Below are 20,197 nucleotides of genomic sequence, written 5' to 3'. Positions count from 1 at the left end.
TTCTCCTGACTCCGCACTGTTCTCCTTCTCCTCCTGACTCCATTCTGCTCTTCTTCTCCTGACTCCATAACTGTTCTCCTTCTCCTCCTGACTCCATTCTGCTCTTCTCCTGACTCCATACTGTTCTCTATCTCCTGGCTCCAAACTGTTTTCTTTCTCCTGCTGACTCCATACTGTTATCCTTCTCCTCCTCAATCCATACTGTTTTCTTGATTTTTTACTCTTCTCCTTTTTCTCCTGACTCCGTACTGTTCTCCTTCCCCTCCTGACTCCATTTTGCTCTTCTTCTCCTGACTCTATACTGTTCTCCTTCCCCTCCTGACTCCATTCTACTTTTCTTCTCCTCCTGGCTCCATACTGTTCTCCTGCTCCTCCTAAATTCATACTGTTTTCTTGATTTCATACTCTTCTCCTTCTCCTCCTGACTCTGTACTGTTCTCCTTCTCCTCCTGACTCAATTCTGCTCTTCTCCTCCTGACTCTTTACTGTTCTACTTCTCCTCCAGATTCCAAACTGTTCTCCTCCTCCTGACTCTGTACTGTTCTTCTGCTCCTGACTCCATACTGCTACCCTTCGCCTTCTGACTCTGTACTGTTCTTCTGCTCCTGACTCCATACTGCTACCCTTCGCCTTCTGACTCTGTACTGTTCTCCTTCTCCTCTTAAATCCATACGATTCTCTTAATTTCATACTCTTTCCCTTATCCTCCTAACATAATACTGTTCTCCTTCCCCTCCAGACTCTTTGCCCCTCTCTCTCTGTTTTTTCTGCCTTGCCCCCAGCAGATCTCCTCTGACTTACTTATACCTTCCCATTTTGACTTCCTCTATCTCTCTGTACCATCCTCCTTTTTTTTCCCCGATTTCCACTCTCCCCCCCCCTTCCTGATTTCTTTCTCCCTCCATCACTTTTAGAAGTGATGGAAAATTTAACCCATCTCCTGCTCCGTTAAAATAAAAGAACAAAAAGTGAATACATTTTAACATTATGTTTTCAGGATCTCTCTTTTGAAAAAAAACCCCATTTGTTTGCTGTATCATATGAGCCTGACAGCTATCCACCCACGGTTTCTGTAACTGATAGTTGGTCTAATAAGCTGTTCTTTTCTTTCACATTCTGCAAAAAGTGAAAACTGCGTTTTTATCATCAGAGCTTCACCCGCAGTTTTGCACGTCGTACATACACGTGATAATTTATTCCAAACGAATCACACACAAAGCAACACCTCTTTACATTGTGGGGTTTTTTTTTCATACTAAGTTCAGTAGCAATAATGCTTTTTGAGGAAATAATGGATATGGCAATGTACAATGTCTCTTCCTTTATATATTTTATTTCTTTTTTTCTTTAACTACATTTTGAGTCTCATAGTAGAACTGAATAGATTTGACATTTCCCAGCTCTTGCCATAATGTGCATATAGCAGCACTAGGGTCGCTGGTTCGAATCCCAACCATGACACTACCTGCCTGGAGTTTGCATGTTCTCCCTGTGCCTGCTTAGGTTTTCTCCGGGTACTCCGGTTTCCTCCCACACTCCAAAGCCATGCTGATAGGTTAATTGACTCCTGTCTAAATTGTCCCTAGTATATGTATATATGAATGTGAGTTAGGGACCTTAGACTGTAAGCTCCTTGAAGGCAGGGAGTGATGTGAATGTAATATATATATATATATATATATATATATATATATATATATATATATATATATATATGTAAAGCGCTGCGTAAATTGATGGCGCTATATAAGCACCTGTAATAAAATAAATAAATATGTACGCCACATACACACAGCTTATGGCAAACCTACCCCATCCTGTGCCCGCCCCCCAGCCATGCGGTATCCGCCTTCACCCAATCATTTCGCCGCTGTCTTCCCCCTTCTCTATTGGTTGGTCATGGATGACACAACTCCCGCACTCCCGATTGCCTCTCGGGGGATCAGGAAGGAATTTTTTCCCCTGCTGGAGGAAATTGGAGCATGCTTTGCTGGGATTTTTTGCCTTCCTCTGGATCAACTGTGGGTATAGAATTATGTATATGGGATTTTTTTAATATATATATATATATATATATATATATATATATATATATATATATATATATATATATATATATATATATATATGTATATTTTCCCTTGGTTGAACTAGATGGACGTGTGTCTTTTTTCAACCTGACTAACTATATAACTATGTAGCAAGAACATGAGAGTTACCTTGTCCTGGCTATTACCCCAGCCTGCCAAGATTGTACTCTGAGCGGTGGGTTAGCTGCTCATTTATTCTAAGGGAGAATATATGCCCTTTTACTTACCCGACCCTCAGGCTCCCTCCGAAGATGGCACTCCCTTATGCTCCGTCGGTAGACTGTCCTTCAGCTTCATCACATGCAATGCAGAGCTATGGATCCAGCATTGGTCTTGATGATATCAGGAGGACCTTTGGCTGCTGAGCATGGTGGGGAAGATGCTGCGGGGACCGATCTAGCAGTGCAGAGAATCGGACAAGGAAAGTACTTTTCTATGCCTCCTAGACCTAAAGGAGCAGTTACATAGTTACATAGTTACATATAGTAGGTGAGGTCGAAAAAAAGACACAAGTCCATCAAGTCCAACCTATGTGTGTGATTATATGTCAGTATATCCCTGTATGTTGCGGTCGTTCAGGTGATTATCTAATAGTTTCTTGAAACTATTGATGCCCCTGCTGAGTTAACTCTTGCAGTGCCCATAAGAAGCAAAATGTTCAGATTTCTCAAAGTTCAGTTTTAAGACTGAGCTCTCAGTTTCCTCCTTTGTCTGACATTTTGTTGGGCACAGTCCACCTTTAAATATATTTTAGCCATTTAAATAAGCCTGCAGCCTCCTTGGTTTTCTGAAAAGCATAGCTGCAATAGCAAGAGTCTCCTGCAGGTGGAGCATACGCTCTATTTTACTCATACGCTGCAATTTAAAATGGTCATGCCTATGCCACATGGATGAATTATTGTCAGATTTTTATCTGAGTTTTTCTGTCGTACGTGACGTGATATTTTCTATGTTTATTTTTAATTTTTTTTTTTCCAGATGAAATCCCGGCGATGGTCGGACTCATAAGTGCCTTCGGCCTTGTCTTTACCGTGTCGCTTTTTTCTTGGATCTGCTGCCAGCGCAAATCGGCCAAGTCCAACAAGACCCCGCCCTATAAGTTTGTGCACGTGTTGAAAGGAGTCGACATTTACCCAGAAAACCTAAACAGCAAAAAGAAATTCGGGGCGGACGAAAAAACAGAACTGTCTCCCAAATCGTTGATATCAAAGACATCTCTCCATCTCGACTTGGAGAAAAGGGACTTGAACGGCAATTTTCCCAAAGCCAATAAAGTCAGAAGCTCTCCAGACCTCGAGGATATTTCACAACCTCAATTACCAGAGAAAGACAAAGAATCCATCTCCCCGGAGAGCGTCAAGTCCAGCTCATCGCTTTCTTTTGTAGACAAACAAGATAAGCTGGGAACGCTCTTCTTCTCGTTAGAGTATAACTTTGAGAAGAAAGCTTTTGTGGTCAACATCAAGGAAGCCCGTTCACTCCCGGCCATGGATGAGCAGTCGATGACTTCCGATCCATACATAAAAATGACCATCCTTCCAGAGAAAAAACACAAGGTTAAAACACGAGTCCTCCGGAAGACCCTAGACCCGGCTTTCGATGAGACATTTACGTTTTATGGAATTCCCTACAGTCAGGTGCAAGATTTGGTCCTCCACTTCATAATCCTGAGCTTTGATAGGTTCTCGAGGGATGACGTCATCGGGGAGGTCCACTTTCCCCTGTCGGGAATTGAACTGTCGGATGGAAGAGTGTTGATGAACAGGGAGATCAATAAAAGGAATGTCCGGGTAATTCTCCAAAATTATTACATTTATTTTTCTTGAGTTTAGCAATCTATTACAAGAAGCTTAGGTGTTTATGCCAAGTCATCCACACTTTGACTCCGAGTGCTATGCAGCTCAACATTGTGCTAACACGGTTGTGATAAGCCATTTTATTAAATTAAATAAAAAAAAAAAAAAACACATAGCAGCACCTGTTCTTTTAAGCCAGTTGCAGAGTTTAACTCCCTTTGGGATTAATTAATAACTTCCTTTTGGGATTAATAATAGTATTCTGAATCTGATTTTAGGTTCAGGGGAATTTTTTCAGGCTGACTTTGACCACTTCAGCCCCGGAAGGATTTGCCCCCTTAATGACCGGGCCATTTTTTGCGACACGGCACTGCGTCACTTTAACTGACAATTGCGCGGTCGTGCGACGTTGTACCCAAACAAACTTGGCGTCCTTTTTTTCCCCACAAATAGAGATTTCTTTTGGTGGTATTTGATTTTTTTTTTTGTGCTATAAACAACAATTTCAAAAAAAAATATTTTTGTTTTACTTTCCGCTATAATACATATCCAAAAAAAAAATATAGAAAAAAACGAATTTATTCATCAGTTTAGGCCGATATATATATTCTTCTACATATTTTTGGTAAAAAAAAATATCGCAATAGGCGTATATTGATTGGTTTGCGTAAAAGTTATCTCGTCTACAAACTACGGGATAGATTTAGGGACTTTAATTTATTTTTATTGTTTTTATTGCTAAAGGCGGTGATCTGAGATTTTTAGCGGCACTGCGACATTGCGGCGGACAAATCTGACCCCACTTTTTGGGGTCCAGTGACATTATTACATTGATCAGTGCTATAAAAAGGCGCTGATCGATGTAAAAATGTCACTGGCAGGGAAGGCGTTAATACCAGGGGGCGATCAAGGGGTTAAGTGTGTTCCCTGGGTGTGTTCTAACTGTAGGGGGGGATGGGCTGCCAGGGACATGACAGATCACTGTTCCCGATGACTGGGAACAGAAGATCTCTGACATCTCACTAGGCAGAACGGGGAATCGCCTTGTTGACATAGGCAGTTCCCCGTTCTGCCTCTGTACACAGCGATTGCGGGTCGCCGGCGGACATCGAGTCTGCGGGACCCGCAGGCACGCTCCCGCAGCACGCCCGCTATACTCCTTGTATGGTCCGACGTACAGGTACATCGGTTCGTGCAGGAGAGCGGACCTGCCACAGTATATCTAGTGGTTAAAGCATACCTCATAACATTTTGGGATGGGGATGAGGGACACCTACTAGCAAAAGTATGTAGGCATAGGACACGCCCCTGCCACACCCCCTTAAAGGAGAACTAACCCAAAAAAAGGATAATTAAATCCACAAGAGCTTTTTTTACCACTACTATTCCTTTATATTGGCTTTAAAAATTTACAAATGCAGCAATTTAGAATTTGGATGAAAGGTCTAGCACTGGGAAACACTTTTGAAAGATAAAAAGTGCATTTTATATGCAACTACAGTGTATATAGATCAGACCAAAATGAGGGACAGATGAGAGGGGAAGAGGGACATTGCTCCAAATCAGGGACAGTCCCTCCAAATCAGGGACAGTTGGGAGCTATGGTTAAAGGCCAATTACAGAAATTTGTAAAAAATCTACCCTTGCATTACCCCCAAGCAGGGACGGGACAAGGGGTGGGCAGGAGGGACGGTTGCCCTGGGCACAATGGTTTACTGCAGGGATGAGGGCACCTTCCTTCTGTTCCAAGGCTGATAGGGGTAGTGACAGTGGCATTGATTTTAAGAAGTAAGTTTTTAAGATTTTAAGAAGCTGGGTGTAGTATCCCCTAAGCTTGCACATCATGAATGGGGATAGGGGGCGCAGTTTGGCATCTTTGCCCTGGGCACTGGATGACCTTGTCCTGGCACTGCCCCCAAGCCTCCCCTCTGCACGGGTTAACAGGTGGTTATGTGTAGGGGGTACAAGAACAGGGAAGATTACTTACCCTAAACCCCACTCCAGCCAGCTCCCACACTGCCCCCTTCTGCCCTGAACCATAACTCCAGTCTGTGGGCTGTCTGTCGGGCTATTAACCCTGTCCCCTTCTATTACCCCTAGACAAAACAAAAATGTAACCCTTTCAGGGAGGGAGGGGGCACTTCAAGTGTAATTTATGGCGTTATGTGCGAGTGAGAGGGCAGGTTTGTTTGTGTGCCCCCCCCCCCCAAAATATTGAGCACCAGGAGCCACTTAACATGTCTAATAAGTGGACTTATAGTAGAAGTTCCTGAGTTATGAGGAATATATCAGTTTTGGGTGGAGATGATCTTTATTAAGTGTATTATGTACTACAGGTTTGTTAAAGGTACATCTAATGAACTAGTAAACGTAAAGTAGAACTACAGTGGAACCTTGGTTAACGAGTAACGCGGTTAACGAGCATTTTGAAAGACGAGCAACTTTTTTTTTTTAGGTTCTGACTTGGTTTGCGAGTGTTGTTCCACAAAATGAGCAGAATTCAAGCCAATGGGGTGTGCAGTACCGCATTTGGCCAGAGGTGCGGGGACACTCGGTAACACCCGGAACGGTTCGGAGCCGTTCGGAAATACTCGGAATCACTCGGAAATATTCGGGATCACTCAGAAATACTCGGAATCTCTTGGCAATACTCGGAAACAGTCAGAAATACTCCGTTCCCGAGTGTTTCCGAGCCTTTCCGAGGCTTTTCGAGTTCAGCCGAGCTATCCCCGAGTATTTCCGAGGCTCTCCGGCGCCCCCCCACCTCTGGCCACATGCGGTATTGCATGCAATAGAAGTCAATGAGGAATGAATTATCTTCGTTTCCATTGACTTCTATGGGGAAACTCACTTTGATATGGGAGTGCTTTGGATTACAAGCATTCTCCTGGAACGGATTATGCTCGTAATCCAAAGGTTCCACTCTATAGGCAAAACTTTTTTTTTTTCTTTCATTTTGGATAGAGCAAGGGAGGGTTACAACCCCTGTCAGTTTATCTTTCGCCATCGGTGTCTCATTGCGGAGATTTCCCTTCACTTCCTGTCCTTAAGCCAAACCAGGAAGTGAGAGGAAATCCCTGCAAATTAAGGGAATCCCTTGAGGATCTCCCAGGTCACCAGAACTAGTGTTCCCATTGGAAGATTTCCCCACTATTACTTTTCTGGGGGACAACCCAAAATTTGGGATTTTCTTTTACATTCACTTGAGAATGAGAACGGTAAACAGGAGAAAGAAAGAGGGTGAATCTTCCTAACAGGAGCACAGTCAGCAATAAAAACCAGCAGGGGTTCTAGTCCATCTCCACTTTATCCAAAACTAAAAAAAAAAGAAAGTTTTGCCTTTAGTTATACACTTTAATAACAATTCTGTTTTCTTGATGTTTAACCACTTCGGCCCCAAAAGGTTTCACCCCCCCCCACCCCCAACTTGACTAGGCCATTTTTTGCGATCCGGCACTGCGCCGATTTAAATGACAATTGCGCGGTCGTGCAACGTGGCTCCCATACAAAATGTTTGTCCTTTTTTTCCCACAAATAGAGCTTTCTTTTGGTGGTATTTAATCACCTCTGCGGTTTTTATTTTTTGCACTATAAACAAAAAAAGACAGACAATTGTGAAAAAAAAAACCAATATTTTTTACTTTCTGCTATAAAACACATCCAATAAAAAAAAAAAAAAAAATCGAATTTCTTCATCAATTTAGGGCAATATGTATTCTGCTACATATTTTTGGTAAAAGAAAAATCCCAATAAGAAAAAATAAAATTAAAAAATAAATAATAAAAATAAAATAATAAAAAATAATGAAAAAATAATATATATAAAAAAAAAAAAAAAAATCCCAATAAGCGTATATTGATTGGTTTGTGCAAAATTTATCGCATCTTCAAAATATGGGATGTTTTTATGGCATTTTTACTTTTACTAGTAATGACGGTGATCAGCGATTTTCAGCGGTACTGCGACATTGCGGCGGACAAATCGTACACTAAGTGACACTTTTTGGGGACCTGTGACACTAATACAGTGATCAGGGCTAAAAAAAAAAGCACTGTCACTGTACTAATGACATTGGCAGGGAAGGGGGTTAACACCAGGGGCGATCAATGGGTTAAAGTGGAAGTCCATGCAAAATCTAAAATCCCTGCATCTATAGACACCAGGGGTCTAACACTAACCTATATCCCTGTACAGAAAAAATAAGAAGCCGATCTGAGCGGATCCCACGCTGAGCTGTCAGCCACGGCTTCTCTGTGGAGGCCGGAGCAGAGGAGACGGAGGACAACGAAAGCCCCATAGTAAGTCTATGGATGACGTCACTTCCCAATTATTTCACAGCCGTTGTCGTCCGTGTCCTCTGCAGAGCTTCCGCCGCTGGAGATCGGGTCAGATCGCCTTCCAAAAAGGTATGTACAGTATACTCCTCTTTTCTTTACAGGGATAGAGAGGTTGGTATTGAATCCCCGGTGTCTATAGATGCAGGGACTTTAGATTTTGCATGGACTTCCACTTTAAGTGTACTCCGAGTCCTAGGGCAGGGATATGCAATTAGCGGACCCTCCAGCTGTTGCAGAACCACAAGTCCCATGAGGCATAGCAAGACTCTGACAGCCACAAGCATGACACCCAGAGGCAGAGGCATGATGGGACTTGTAGCTTTGCAACAGCCGAAGGCCCGATAATTGCATATCCCTGTCCTAGGGGTTGCTTTCTAACTGTGTGGGGGATGGTTTGACTGGAGGAAAACAGAGATCCGTGCTTCTGCTTAACAGAAACACAAGATCTCTATTTTCCTCTCTGACAGAACGGCGGTCTTCCTTGTTTACATAAGTAGACTGCCGTTCTGCCTTACCTTTCCACGATTGGCGGGTCCTGGTGGACATCGCGTCTGCCAGGACCCGCTGATTGGCTCCCCGGGGTGTCCAATCACAGCAGGGGCGGTCCTGCCGGGGGACCCTGAACAATGTACAGGTACCTTATTTCGTGCAGCTGTGCCGCCCTGCCGCAGTAAATGTGCGGTGGTCGGTCCGGAAGTGGTTAAATATGTTGCCTTCCCCATACCTCCCAACTTTTTGAGATGGGAATGAGGGACACCTATCAGCAAAAGTATGCAGGCATAAGACACACCCCTTGCCACGCCCCATTAAAGGAGAATTGTACAAAAAAACAAGATTGGTTAAACCCACAAGTGCTTTTTTTTTACCACTACAATTCCTTTATATTGGCCTTTGGAATTTACAAATGCAGCAATTTAGAAATCAGATGAAAAGTTTAGCGTTGGAAAATACTTTTTGATACATAAAAAGTGCATTTTATATACATCTATATGGATCAGACCAAAATGAGGGACAAATGAGGAGGAAAGAGGGACATTGCTCCAAATCAGGGACAGTTGGGAGCTATGTCTTCCTTAATCCCCCCCCCCCCCCCTCCTTTACCCCTAATCAATATGATAATGACAGTTTTTAATAGAAACCTTCCTGTTTTCTTTAGACATCCATAGCTCCCAACTGTCCCTGATTTCGAGGGACTGTCCCTGATTTCGAGCAATGTCCCTCTGTCCCTCTTTCCTCCTCATCTGTCCCTCATTTGGGTCTGATCTATATAGTTGTATATAAAATGCACTTTTTATCTTTCAAAAAGTGTTTCCCAGGGCTAAAACTTTCATCCAATTTCTAAATTGCTGCAACAAATTTGTAAACTTTATAAACCAATATAAATGAATAGAAGTGGTAAAAAAAAGCCCTTGTGGATTTAATTAACCTTTTTTTTTGTTAATTCTCCTTTAAGGGGTTGTGGCAGGGGGTGTGTCCTATGCCTTCATTAGTTTGCTAGTAGGTGTCCCTCGTTCCCATCTCAAAATGTTATGAGGTATGCTTTAACCACTAGATATACTGCGGAAGGTCGGCTCTCCTGCGCGAACCGATGTACCTGTACGTCGGTCCATAGAAGCAGGATAGCGGGCGTGCTGTGGGAGCGTGCCCGCGGGTCCCACGGACTTGATGTCCGCCGGCGACCCGCAATCGCTGTGTACAGAGGCAGAACGGGGAACTGCCTATGTCAACATGGCGATTCCCCGTTCTGCCTAGTTACATGTAAAAATGTTGGGAGGTATGGACACCTTATTTTATACCCAGTGATGTCATCACTAGGTCTCTGGGCTTCTCTATGTAATGCAAGCAGATTGTGGCTGGTGGGAGGGGCTGACGGGGTACATAGCTTCCTGAAAACATCACAGCACCCTGCCTCAGTACTCCTCCCTTAGTCCTGATGCAATAAGTGGGTTGGCTCTTGGGAGGAGATATGTAAATATCCAAACGCCTTGATGGGTTGGCTGTCAGTGTGGAGGAGTGGGCGTTCCCATACCTCCCAACATTTTGAGATGGGAATGAGGGACGCCTACTAGCAAAAGTATGCAGGCATAGGACACGCCCCCCTGCCACGCCCCCTTAAAGGAGAATTAACTAAAAAAAAAACCACAAGGGCTTTTTTTTTTAACAACTACTATTCCTTTATATTGGCTTTTACATTTTACAAATGCAGCAATTTAGAATTTGGATGAAAGGTTTAGCACTGGGAAACATTTTTTGAAAGATAAAAAGTGCATTTTATATACAACTATATAGATCAGACCAAAATGAGGGACAAATGAGGAAGAAAGAACTGAATGAACGAAAGGGGCGGGTCTGAGACAGTCAGGCCTGCCCCTTCCTCTAGCCAAGATATAAGGTGGGCTCTATCTGACTTGCTGCAGTTTCTAATGCACATTGTGAGAAGCTCACAGTGTGCACTGAAAGTAGAATCAGAAGTTTTAGTACAGAAGAGGAGCCGGTACAAATGTTTTTTTTTTTGTTTTTTTTTCACAAGGGTACAATTGTGCAAGAGTCCAAAACTGGATTGTATGTCTCACGTTAGAGTTACTGCTGTTGGTGTGAGAGACTGCAGACTTGTGGGCCACGTAGAGCGCTCCCTGTGTTATATGTCGGGAACTGCAAGTTTAACGGAATGTCTCTCTTTGATTGCAGAAGTCGGCAGGACGTGGAGAATTGCTGATCTCTCTCTGTTACCAATCTACTACCAACACCTTAACGGTGGTGGTGCTGAAGGCGCGTCACCTCCCCAAAGCTGACACATCAGGATTGTCAGGTACTCCTTCATTTTATTATTCTTTTTTTGGTATTCAGATATTGGCATGTCATTTGTGTTCAAAATGTCTCAGAGCTACTGATTTCTTCAGAAATACAGTATGCGTGTCACCTACCTGTTGGTGGAGCTGGAGGTGACAACGGTGGCCTCTTCCACAATTCCCATCTGAGCTCCCCCTGGTGGTGGAGACAGGGACTGCTAGGGCAACACAATGGTGGGAGTGCCAGAAAGTTGGTGCCGCAAACTTGAATCTGGAGATAGAGAAACAAAATGCGCCGCTCCAGTACTGTACAGTACTATCCACTTGACCCCCAGGCCTTTTACTTCACTTTTTCTTTACATGTTACAATCAGTTTTTTTTTTTTGCTAAAAAAAGTTTCTTAGAACCCCCAAACATAATCTATTCTTTTTTTCATGCAGAGGCCCTAAGAGCAGTGATGGAGAACCTTGGCACCCCAGATGTTTTGGTAATACATTTCTCATGGTGCTCCACTACACTGCAGAGTGCATGAGCATCATGGGAAATGTAGTTCCAAAACATCTGGGGTGCCAAGGTTCGCCATCACTGCCCTAGAGAATAAATTGGTGGGCGTCGCCATTTTTTTATATCACGTTGTCATGTTATGTCATACACTTTTTGGAATTTTAATGTAAAAAACGCAATACATAACCCAATTTTTTAGGTAAAATATAAAAGACGATGTTACACCGAGTAAATAGATACAAAAAAAAAAATGTCAAGCTTTAACTACTTGCCTCCAAATCATGTACCTGTACGTCATTTGACCGGGGTGATGCCTGCAGGTACTGTTTTTAAGCGCTGACGTTCAGCTCTCTTGCAATAACAACCGTTGAGGCTAAGCAGCCAATCAGATGTTATTACAAGCAGCAGGAGGGGATGTTTCACCCCCTCCCTTCCGCCGCTCGCCCGGGCTCTCCCGTTCCACCGGGAGACCAGAGCAACCAGTCGGCACATCCGTCCGCTGGCCTGAGACCCAAACAAAACCGGAATCGGCTTTGATCGGGTCTCGGATATGGTAACCCGGAAGTGACGCCGTGACATCACTTCCGGTTTACTGGAACCTTAAAGGCGCCATTTAAAAAAAATCGGAAGTATCCAAAAATGCAGATCTTGGTGTTTTGAATGCTTTTGAGTGCAAGGGAGGGGTTTGGGGTCTTTTAGATCCCAGATCCATCCATAAAGAGTACCTGTCACTGCCTATTACTGTCACAAGGGATGTTTATATTACTTGTGACTAGGGATGAGCCGAACACCCCCCAGTTCGGTTTGCACCAGAACATGTGACCAGCCATAAAATTTGTGTGAACACGCGAACACCGTTAAAGTCTATGGGACACAAACGTGAAAAATCAAAAGTGCTCATTTTAAAGGCTTATATGCAAGTTATTGCCATAAAAAGTGTTTGGGGACCCGGGTCCTGCCCCAGGGGACATGTATCAATGCAAAAAAAAGATCGTTTTTTTCAGGAGCAGTGATTTTAATAATGCTTAAAGTGAAACAATCCCCTTAGGATCCCCTTAGTCTGCCTGTAAAGTAGCACACCCGCCTGATGTGTTTTACTGTGCCGCAGCAAAATGACATTTCTAAATGAAAAAATGTCATCTAAACTTGCTCACGGCTGTAATGTATTGTAAGGGAAAAAACTGCGTGGGTCCCCCCCCCAGTCCATACCAGGCCCTCTGGCCCTTAAGGGGAACTCCACGCCAAAATTAAAAAAAACAAATTGGCATGGGGGTCCCCCCCAAAATCCATACCAGACCCTTATCTGCAGCCTGGAGGACAAGATATAGGGGGGGCGAGCGAGCGCTCCCCCCCCTGAACCATACCAGGCCACATGCTCTCTACATTGTGAGGGTGCTTTGGGGACAAGGGCCTCATCCCCACAACCCTTGCCCGGTGGTTGTGGGGATCTGCGGGCGGGGGGGCTTATCGGAATCTGGAAGACCCCTTTAACAAGGGGACCCCAGATCCCACCCCCACCCATGTGAATGGGTAGGGGTACATTGAATGGGTAGGGGTACATTTTCCCAAAAACTGTGTTTGAATAATCGCTACACAAATACCGTGTGACCAATTTATTCTCTAGGGCCTCTGCTTTAAAAAAATATATATATATATAATGTTTGGGGGTTATAACAAATTTTCTAGCAAAAAAAAACAAACAGATTTTCACATGTAAACAAAAAGGGCCAGAAAGTGCCTGGTCTTCAAATGGTTAAAATCACGCACGCCCGTGTAACAGCGACAAGCGATGCAAATTTTTCTATCCATAGGTGACGCTTTAAAAGCCTTTACAGGTTACTACTTTAGATGTACAGAGGAGATCTAGTGCTAGAATTACTGCCCATGATCTGACGGTCGTGGTGATACCTCACATGTGGAACGATCGCCGCTGTTTGCGTGCGTGCAGGACCGACGCAGTCGTTCTCCTTTGCGCAAGATCATGGGGGGGGGGGGGGGTGGTGGGCGATTTTTTTTTTTTTTTTTTTTTTTTGCCATTTTTTTGTTTTACACTGTCGCTCTAAGTTTTTTTTATCACTTTTATTGCTGTCACAAAGAATGTAAACATCCCTTGTGACAGTAATAGGGATATGACAGGTACTCTTTATAGAGGGATCTGGGTTCCCCTCCTCCACCAAGACCGGTATGATCAAATTCTTTTCATTTTTAAAAATGGGGCAGTTTGTCAGGTCATCGCTTCCAGTTCTCTATATCATAGGGACAAACAAAGCAGTCTTTGATTGTCTCTGTGACTAGCCGGAGGAAGCGCTGGCTGGTCAATCGGGTGTCCCGAAAAAATGTTATTAGGCTATTCTCTTTCTGGGTCGAATGTTATTCGTTCATACAGAATAGACTGAATCAAAAAAATAATGCATTATGGCCAGTAGATGGAGCTGATGATTATAGGAAATAAATATATTTTTTTACTATGATTGTCAGCTCCATCTAATGTGGTATGTTCCTAATTTGCTCTATTCTGTATGAATGAATAACATTCGACCTGGAGAGAAAATAACCGAATAACATTAGTTTTTTTGCCCCTATTTGCACAGAATGAATGTACATGCGATTTCACAGGAAAATAACATTGCAACTTTTTATTCATAAATACACCATAAAATATCACTCAGTTAGTGTTTTTTTTTTTTGCTAGCTGTGCACTGGCAGTGAAAAGACTCTTGCACTTGGGCGACGGGACCCATTCAAAATAATTGTTGCCATATTTTCTCCCACTGATGTGAATGGCTGTGCACTGCTGTACTCGAGTATACATGACTGCAGGTTGCAGCACGGCCTCATAGACTTGCACTGGTCGCATTAGATGTTGGAACGCTCGCTGAATGTGATGGGCTGTTTAATTTTTGCTGCACTCATGAAGCAAGGCAGTGGGTGTAGCATGTGTAAAGCCCTGACTGACTGCATACCCTGGTTCAAGTATGGGAGGTGGTAAAACCAAGGCTTAACTCAGTGGCGTCGGGGGGGGGGGGCTGACCGGTGCTATAGCCCCGAGTGGGCCCCCAAAAAGCCCCGGGTCTGGTATTGGCTATTGACAATTATTAGCCCTGAGTTCCAAAGCCTTGGGTTGGCTGGGAACTTGGGGCTATACAGGGCCGGACTACCCTGCGTGGCCGGGTGACATACGAAGTCCCGCACCCTGGACCAGCTCCTATGATGGACGTCACACTGGTCCAATGCCGGGACGTGTGACATACATCATAGGCACAGGTCCAGGAGGCGGGACTTAGTGTGACACTGCAGCCACGCTGGGTAAGCGGAAGATCCCCGCTCTGTGTAAACCGGCGTCTCTCCTCTCCCCATGCACTGGCAAGGCTGTGCTGAGGGTCAGTGGCAAGGCTGCGCTGATGGGGATGTTTTAGGCTGCATTGATGGACACAGGTAAGGCTGAACTGATTGGCACTGATCAGGCTGCATTGATGGGCATTGATCATGCTGCATTGATGGGCACTGATCATGCTGCATTGATGGGCACTGATGGGGCTGCATTGATAGGCACTGGTGAGGCTGCATTGATTGGCACTGATCAGGCTGCATTGATAGGCACTGGTGAGGCTGCATTGATAGGCACTGGTGAGGCTGCACTGATGGGCACTGAACAGGCTGCATTGATGGGCACTGATTAGGCTGCATTGATGGGCACTGGTGAGGCTGCATTGATTGGCACTGGTGTGGCTGAGCTGATGGGCACTGATGAGGCTGCATTGATGGGCACTGATCAGGCTGCATTGATGGGCACTGGTGACGCTGAGCTGATGGGCACTGGTCAGGCTGCATTGATGGGCACTGAGGAGGCTGCATTGATGGGCACTGGTGAGGCTACATTGATGGGCACTGGTGAGGCTGCAGTGATGGGCATTGGTAAGGCTGAGCTGATGGGCACTGGTGAGGCTGCAGTGATGGGCACTGGTGAGGCTGCATTGATAGCCAGCTCAAATGAGCCCTCAGCCCAGACTCAGTATGCTGTCACTGAGGCCTGCCAGACAGCACTGGAACAGGCCGCAGCCCAGCCAGGCAGCAACCAGAAAGTGAGTCAACCCCCCCCCTATGATGCGGGGCTTGGGCTGGACTTACTTTAAAATGTGGGAGGGGTTCTCAAATTTAGCTTCGGGCTGAAGCCCCTGGTCTTTTTCCCACCTAACACCTCTGGCTCAACCACCTGGTTTTACCGCCCGTTAACCATGTAAAAAAAGTCGTAGGGTGACATGCTCACTCACCATACTGTATCTATGGAGGAGCAGCATTGTCACTGTCAATTTGTTAGGACTACAGAACATTCCCCCATTCCTTTTCTCCTTTTCATGTAGCATATGAGTAGGAGTGATATCTTACTTTTGAGTTTCATGCTGCCTGTTCATTCTATGCTTGACTCTTCTGGAGTTCATATCGGTAAAATGTGGCATAAAAAAATCTTACAAAATGTACTTCCTCTATACATTTCAAGTCTTCATTTTTCAATATTGACAGGAGTGGCCCTTAAAATCAGACGGGTTTATCAATTTTCTTATAAAGATGAGGTAGAGTTTGAGTCATCATTTTATAATTATGGTTCAAATGATCCTGTACCCCATCCGCAAGGAATGGCAATACAAGATGCCTTAATAATCTTCTATAAACCTCTTCTTTGCCCTCTCTGATTTCATTTTGCTTTCTTTCATGGACCGGACACCGTGGCTGAGCCCTGACGCTCACCATTCTGGTGGCCAGAAAGTGTCTGCTTCAGACATGGGAATGGTTTCCCTGAGCCATGAATTCAGAGAAAGCAAATGTATGTCAGGAGCTGATGAAGCTGCACTGATGGGCACTGATGGGACTGCACTGATGGGCACTGATAGGCTGCACTGGCGGGCACTGATGAGGCTACACTGATGGGTACTCATATGCTTTGGCACTTGGTTATCACTTTTAATGTACAGAGAGGATGAGCTGAAGCTCTAAGAGACAAAGGTGGAGCCTAAAGAGGAAGGGGTGTGGTTTGCAGATGACAGGGTGGGTCTTAAACATGAATGGGTGTGGCCTTGACAGGAAGGGGTGGGTCATGTTTAAATTAGGAGGTGCACAAGTTTATTTAGGCCTTGGCGGACTAATAATACATCAAATACAAATATATGTGACTAAATACATCACTGGGCTGATTAGTTCTATATATAAAAAGTTGAAGCAATACAAAAACATCTAACTTAAATATACCCTGTGACCCTCTTCTTTTAGACATCAGTAAGAAGTACTCACCAAGCCCCCTTTATGGCTTCTATGCTCAGTTGAAGCCCTTCTTTTACTGTTGAAAATAATCAACACTTCCTGGAGTGTCGGATCATTCAGGTTCCCCACTGCTCAAGCCCCCCTCTATTATGTCAATGTTCCCTCGGCTCCCAGCAAAGCTTTGAGTGATCCACAGAAACTGGCAGCAAGAGCAGGGATCAGGAAAGGGCATGAGCAAGATCCTATTGCTGTGGCCTGTTATATCAAAAACAGAATTTTTGGTTTGTTGCAGCCATTTTACTGGTATAATTTTACCCCATCAGATTCCCTTTCAAGTGTAATGGTCCTGGTTCACCTGCTGGTGGCAATGTGGTTCTCCGGACAGAAAGTTGTAGTTCCAGTGTCCACCAGCGGGTGTCTCATAGCAGCCAGCAGTTCCTAGTAACCAGTCTCCATCTGATGCTGGTTGCTGGAAGGGTACTTAAGTCCTTCCTCTGCTGATACACCTTGCATCAGTGTTTTCTTTGCTTGCTATGCTAAGTCAGATGCTGCCATGTGTTTTGATCCTGACCTTGCTCTTGTTCTGCATGCTTTATCCTGCCTTATTCTGTTCCCCTTGTTCCTGATCCCAGTCCTGGTGGTTCCTCCTTCCTTGCATCTCCACTATTTCCTGTGACCTGTGCTCCTCATCTTGTACATATTGTATACCGTATAGTTAGTTTGTTAGGCTTCTGAATTTTGGTTATATGGTTGATGGTCGTTTGTATTTTTTTTTCTTTGCTGTTTGCTGATGTGTGCATGTCTTTTGTTTTACTATTAATGAATTTACTTTATTGTATAGAGTCTGGTCTCAGTTTCTAAGTGTAGCCACGCAGATCTGTCCATTCTTGCTGCAGATTCCTGACAAATGCCTTATCTGGCATATGCTTCTTGGAGTCCATTCAAACATCAAGCAGAAATAATTGAGCTCTGATAAAGGAAAGCATGTTTGGCCCGAAACGCATTGGGCGTTATATGATCATTTTATGAAAAAATAAAGCACCTCTGGACTATTTTAACCACTGGTCCTGTGCTTGTTCAATGTCTACATGCCTTAAGTCATTACTCACTGAAGGAAAGCCTAATTCCAACATCCTTACCAGAGCAAATTATTTCATCAAATGATTATGGCCTTTCCATGCTCACAAAATGAATAAGCTTTGAAATCCCAATGTTTCTGTTATGATTATGACCCTGTGCCTAACCCCTGTGCTCAGGCTCACCTGAGGCTTGGAGTCTAAGCACCAACTGTTTTTTACCAGAGCTTCAGCCAGTGGAAATGGTTTTCGTTGCATGCTGGTACCAGGTTGTGCTTCCCAGGATCCCCCTACCAAGGGGTGAGCGGGAACAAGGAGGCTACACTGTACCCTAGCGGATCATCAGGAGAATAGTCAGGTCCAGTCAGGGGTTGAGGCAGGCTGCGATCAAGATAGAAGTTGTATACAGGCAGGGGTCAGGGCAGGTGGCAAACAAGAGAGCAGTCAGGGCAATCCAGGTCAGCAAAAGTCAGACAATCTCACGGGTAAGTATTATAACTCTTTTGAAACAAGGAGTACCTGGCGAGAAGATGTAGCACTAGCTAACTCCAGGGCTAATGTTTAAATGCTCCACTGGCAGTCCTTTGTGAGCAACATTAAAAGTCCTGACGGGGATTTCTGCAAGCAGCATTGGAAGATTTTGTGGGTGCCATAGGAGGTACTGGCAGGGATACTGGAAGTCTTGGCAGGGATTCTGTGACCAGCATTGGAAGATTTTATGGATGCCATAGGAAGTACTGGCAGGGATACTGAAAATTCTGGCAGGGATTCTGTGAGCAGCATTGGAGGTTTCTGTGGGTGCCATAGGAGGTACTGGCAGGGACACTGGAAGCCCTGGCAGAGATTCTGTAAGCAGCATTGGAAGATTTTGTGGGTGCAATAAGAAGTACTGGCAGAGAATTGGAAGTCCTGGCAAAGATTCTGTGAGCAGCATTGGAAGTACTGGCAGGAATTCTGTATCTCCCAATGGATGTTCTAGTGGACCTGGAAGTCCCAGGAGTCCTGGAAACTCAACAGCCTCCTTGATATATCTTTTTGGATTCTTAGACAAGATGGCACCACCCAGCAGCAAATGGACAGTGTTTTGTGACCTATGGACTTAGGCACTTTTCCAAGACAACATATGTCTACAGTTATCTGGGCTGACATGCCGCGTACACAGGATTGGATTTTCCGACAACAAATATTGGATGTGAGCTTGTTGTCGGACTATCTAGCAGGTTCTCAAATTTTCCACCAACAAATGTTTGTTGTTGGATTGTCCGATCGTGTGTACACAAGTCCGTCGCACAAAAGTCCACGCATGCTCAGAAGCAGAAGCGGTCGGTCTTGTAAACTAGAGTTCGTAATGGAGAATTAATATTCGTGACGTGGCAAATTATGGAATCTCGAAATGCAGCGCACAATTCTCTTCTTCTTTAATGGGATAATAATGAAGCTGCTTTTCTGGTGATACTGATGGAGTTATTGTAAACAAAAGTTTCAAAGGCTTTTTTATTCTAGTGATATCAAGAATAATATTATTGTGCTTTATTTTATTTTTTTGGGGGCAAGTTACCACAACACCATTATCCTGTAGTTTTTAAGGTCAAAGATACAACTATGTTGGTGTCACTTGTTAATTTTACATTGTATTTTATAAACTGTAACTGCCTACTCCCAAACTGTCATTTGAAGTAAAACACATAGCCAAGTATTATTCTCCACAATTGTTTTATTGTGCATTAAAAAAAAAAAAAATTAGACATACTATCTGCCAATAGAACTTAACCAAAAAGTGCATTCTATGCATCCAAAAATGGAGAAAATATACCAAATCAAATCATTATTATTCAACCCAAAAAATAATGTCAAAGCAATAATTCCAAGGTCAATAATAAATAACATGTTATCTCCTCCAATTCCGGTTGGTGAACGGCCGTTCAGAAACAAACTGAAAAGCGATAAATGAAAAACCCAAAAAGAAAAGCGCGAATCAACACTCACCAAACTTCTACTAACACAAAATTAGCAGAAGGAGCCCAAAGGGTGGTGCTAAAGAGCTGAAAAACCACGTAGTACGTCTAGTACGTCACTACGTTCGTAATTGTTGGCCAACATTTGTGTGACCGTGTGTATGCAAGACAAGTTGGAGCCAACACCCTTCGGACAAAAGTTCACAGTTTTGTTGTTGGAAAGTCCGATCGTGTGTGCGGGGCATTACATTTATTAAAAGAAGTGTGAAGTCATTGTAAATATTAGTCTACATCAGCCTTTCATTCCAACTTCAACCTTCAAAATTTTTCAACGCTTCATACATTCAACCTTTTCAATGCTGGGGAACCCATGACCTAATTTTCCGGTCTCAG

The 20,197-nt window shown here is 44.0% G+C and overlaps 1 protein-coding gene across 1 annotated transcript in view; it reads left to right on the top strand.

Moving 5' to 3' along the window:
• SYT4 (synaptotagmin 4) overlaps positions 1-20,197 on the top strand; it is a 63,722-nt gene that overhangs the window by 10,451 nt on the left and 33,074 nt on the right. The window contains exons 3-4 of the mRNA XM_073618750.1: positions 3,069-3,880; positions 10,913-11,033. Coding sequence (XP_073474851.1) covers positions 3,069-3,880; positions 10,913-11,033 — 933 coding nt within the window. The remainder of the gene's footprint in view (positions 1-3,068; positions 3,881-10,912; positions 11,034-20,197) is intronic.

The sequence above is a fragment of the Aquarana catesbeiana genome, linkage group LG01 (assembly GCF_042186555.1).
Source record: "Aquarana catesbeiana isolate 2022-GZ linkage group LG01, ASM4218655v1, whole genome shotgun sequence".
NCBI classification, from domain to species: domain Eukaryota; kingdom Metazoa; phylum Chordata; class Amphibia; order Anura; family Ranidae; genus Aquarana; species Aquarana catesbeiana.
The sequence above is the reverse complement of the archived record's forward strand: the minus strand, read 5'-3'. Positions and strand labels throughout refer to the sequence as shown.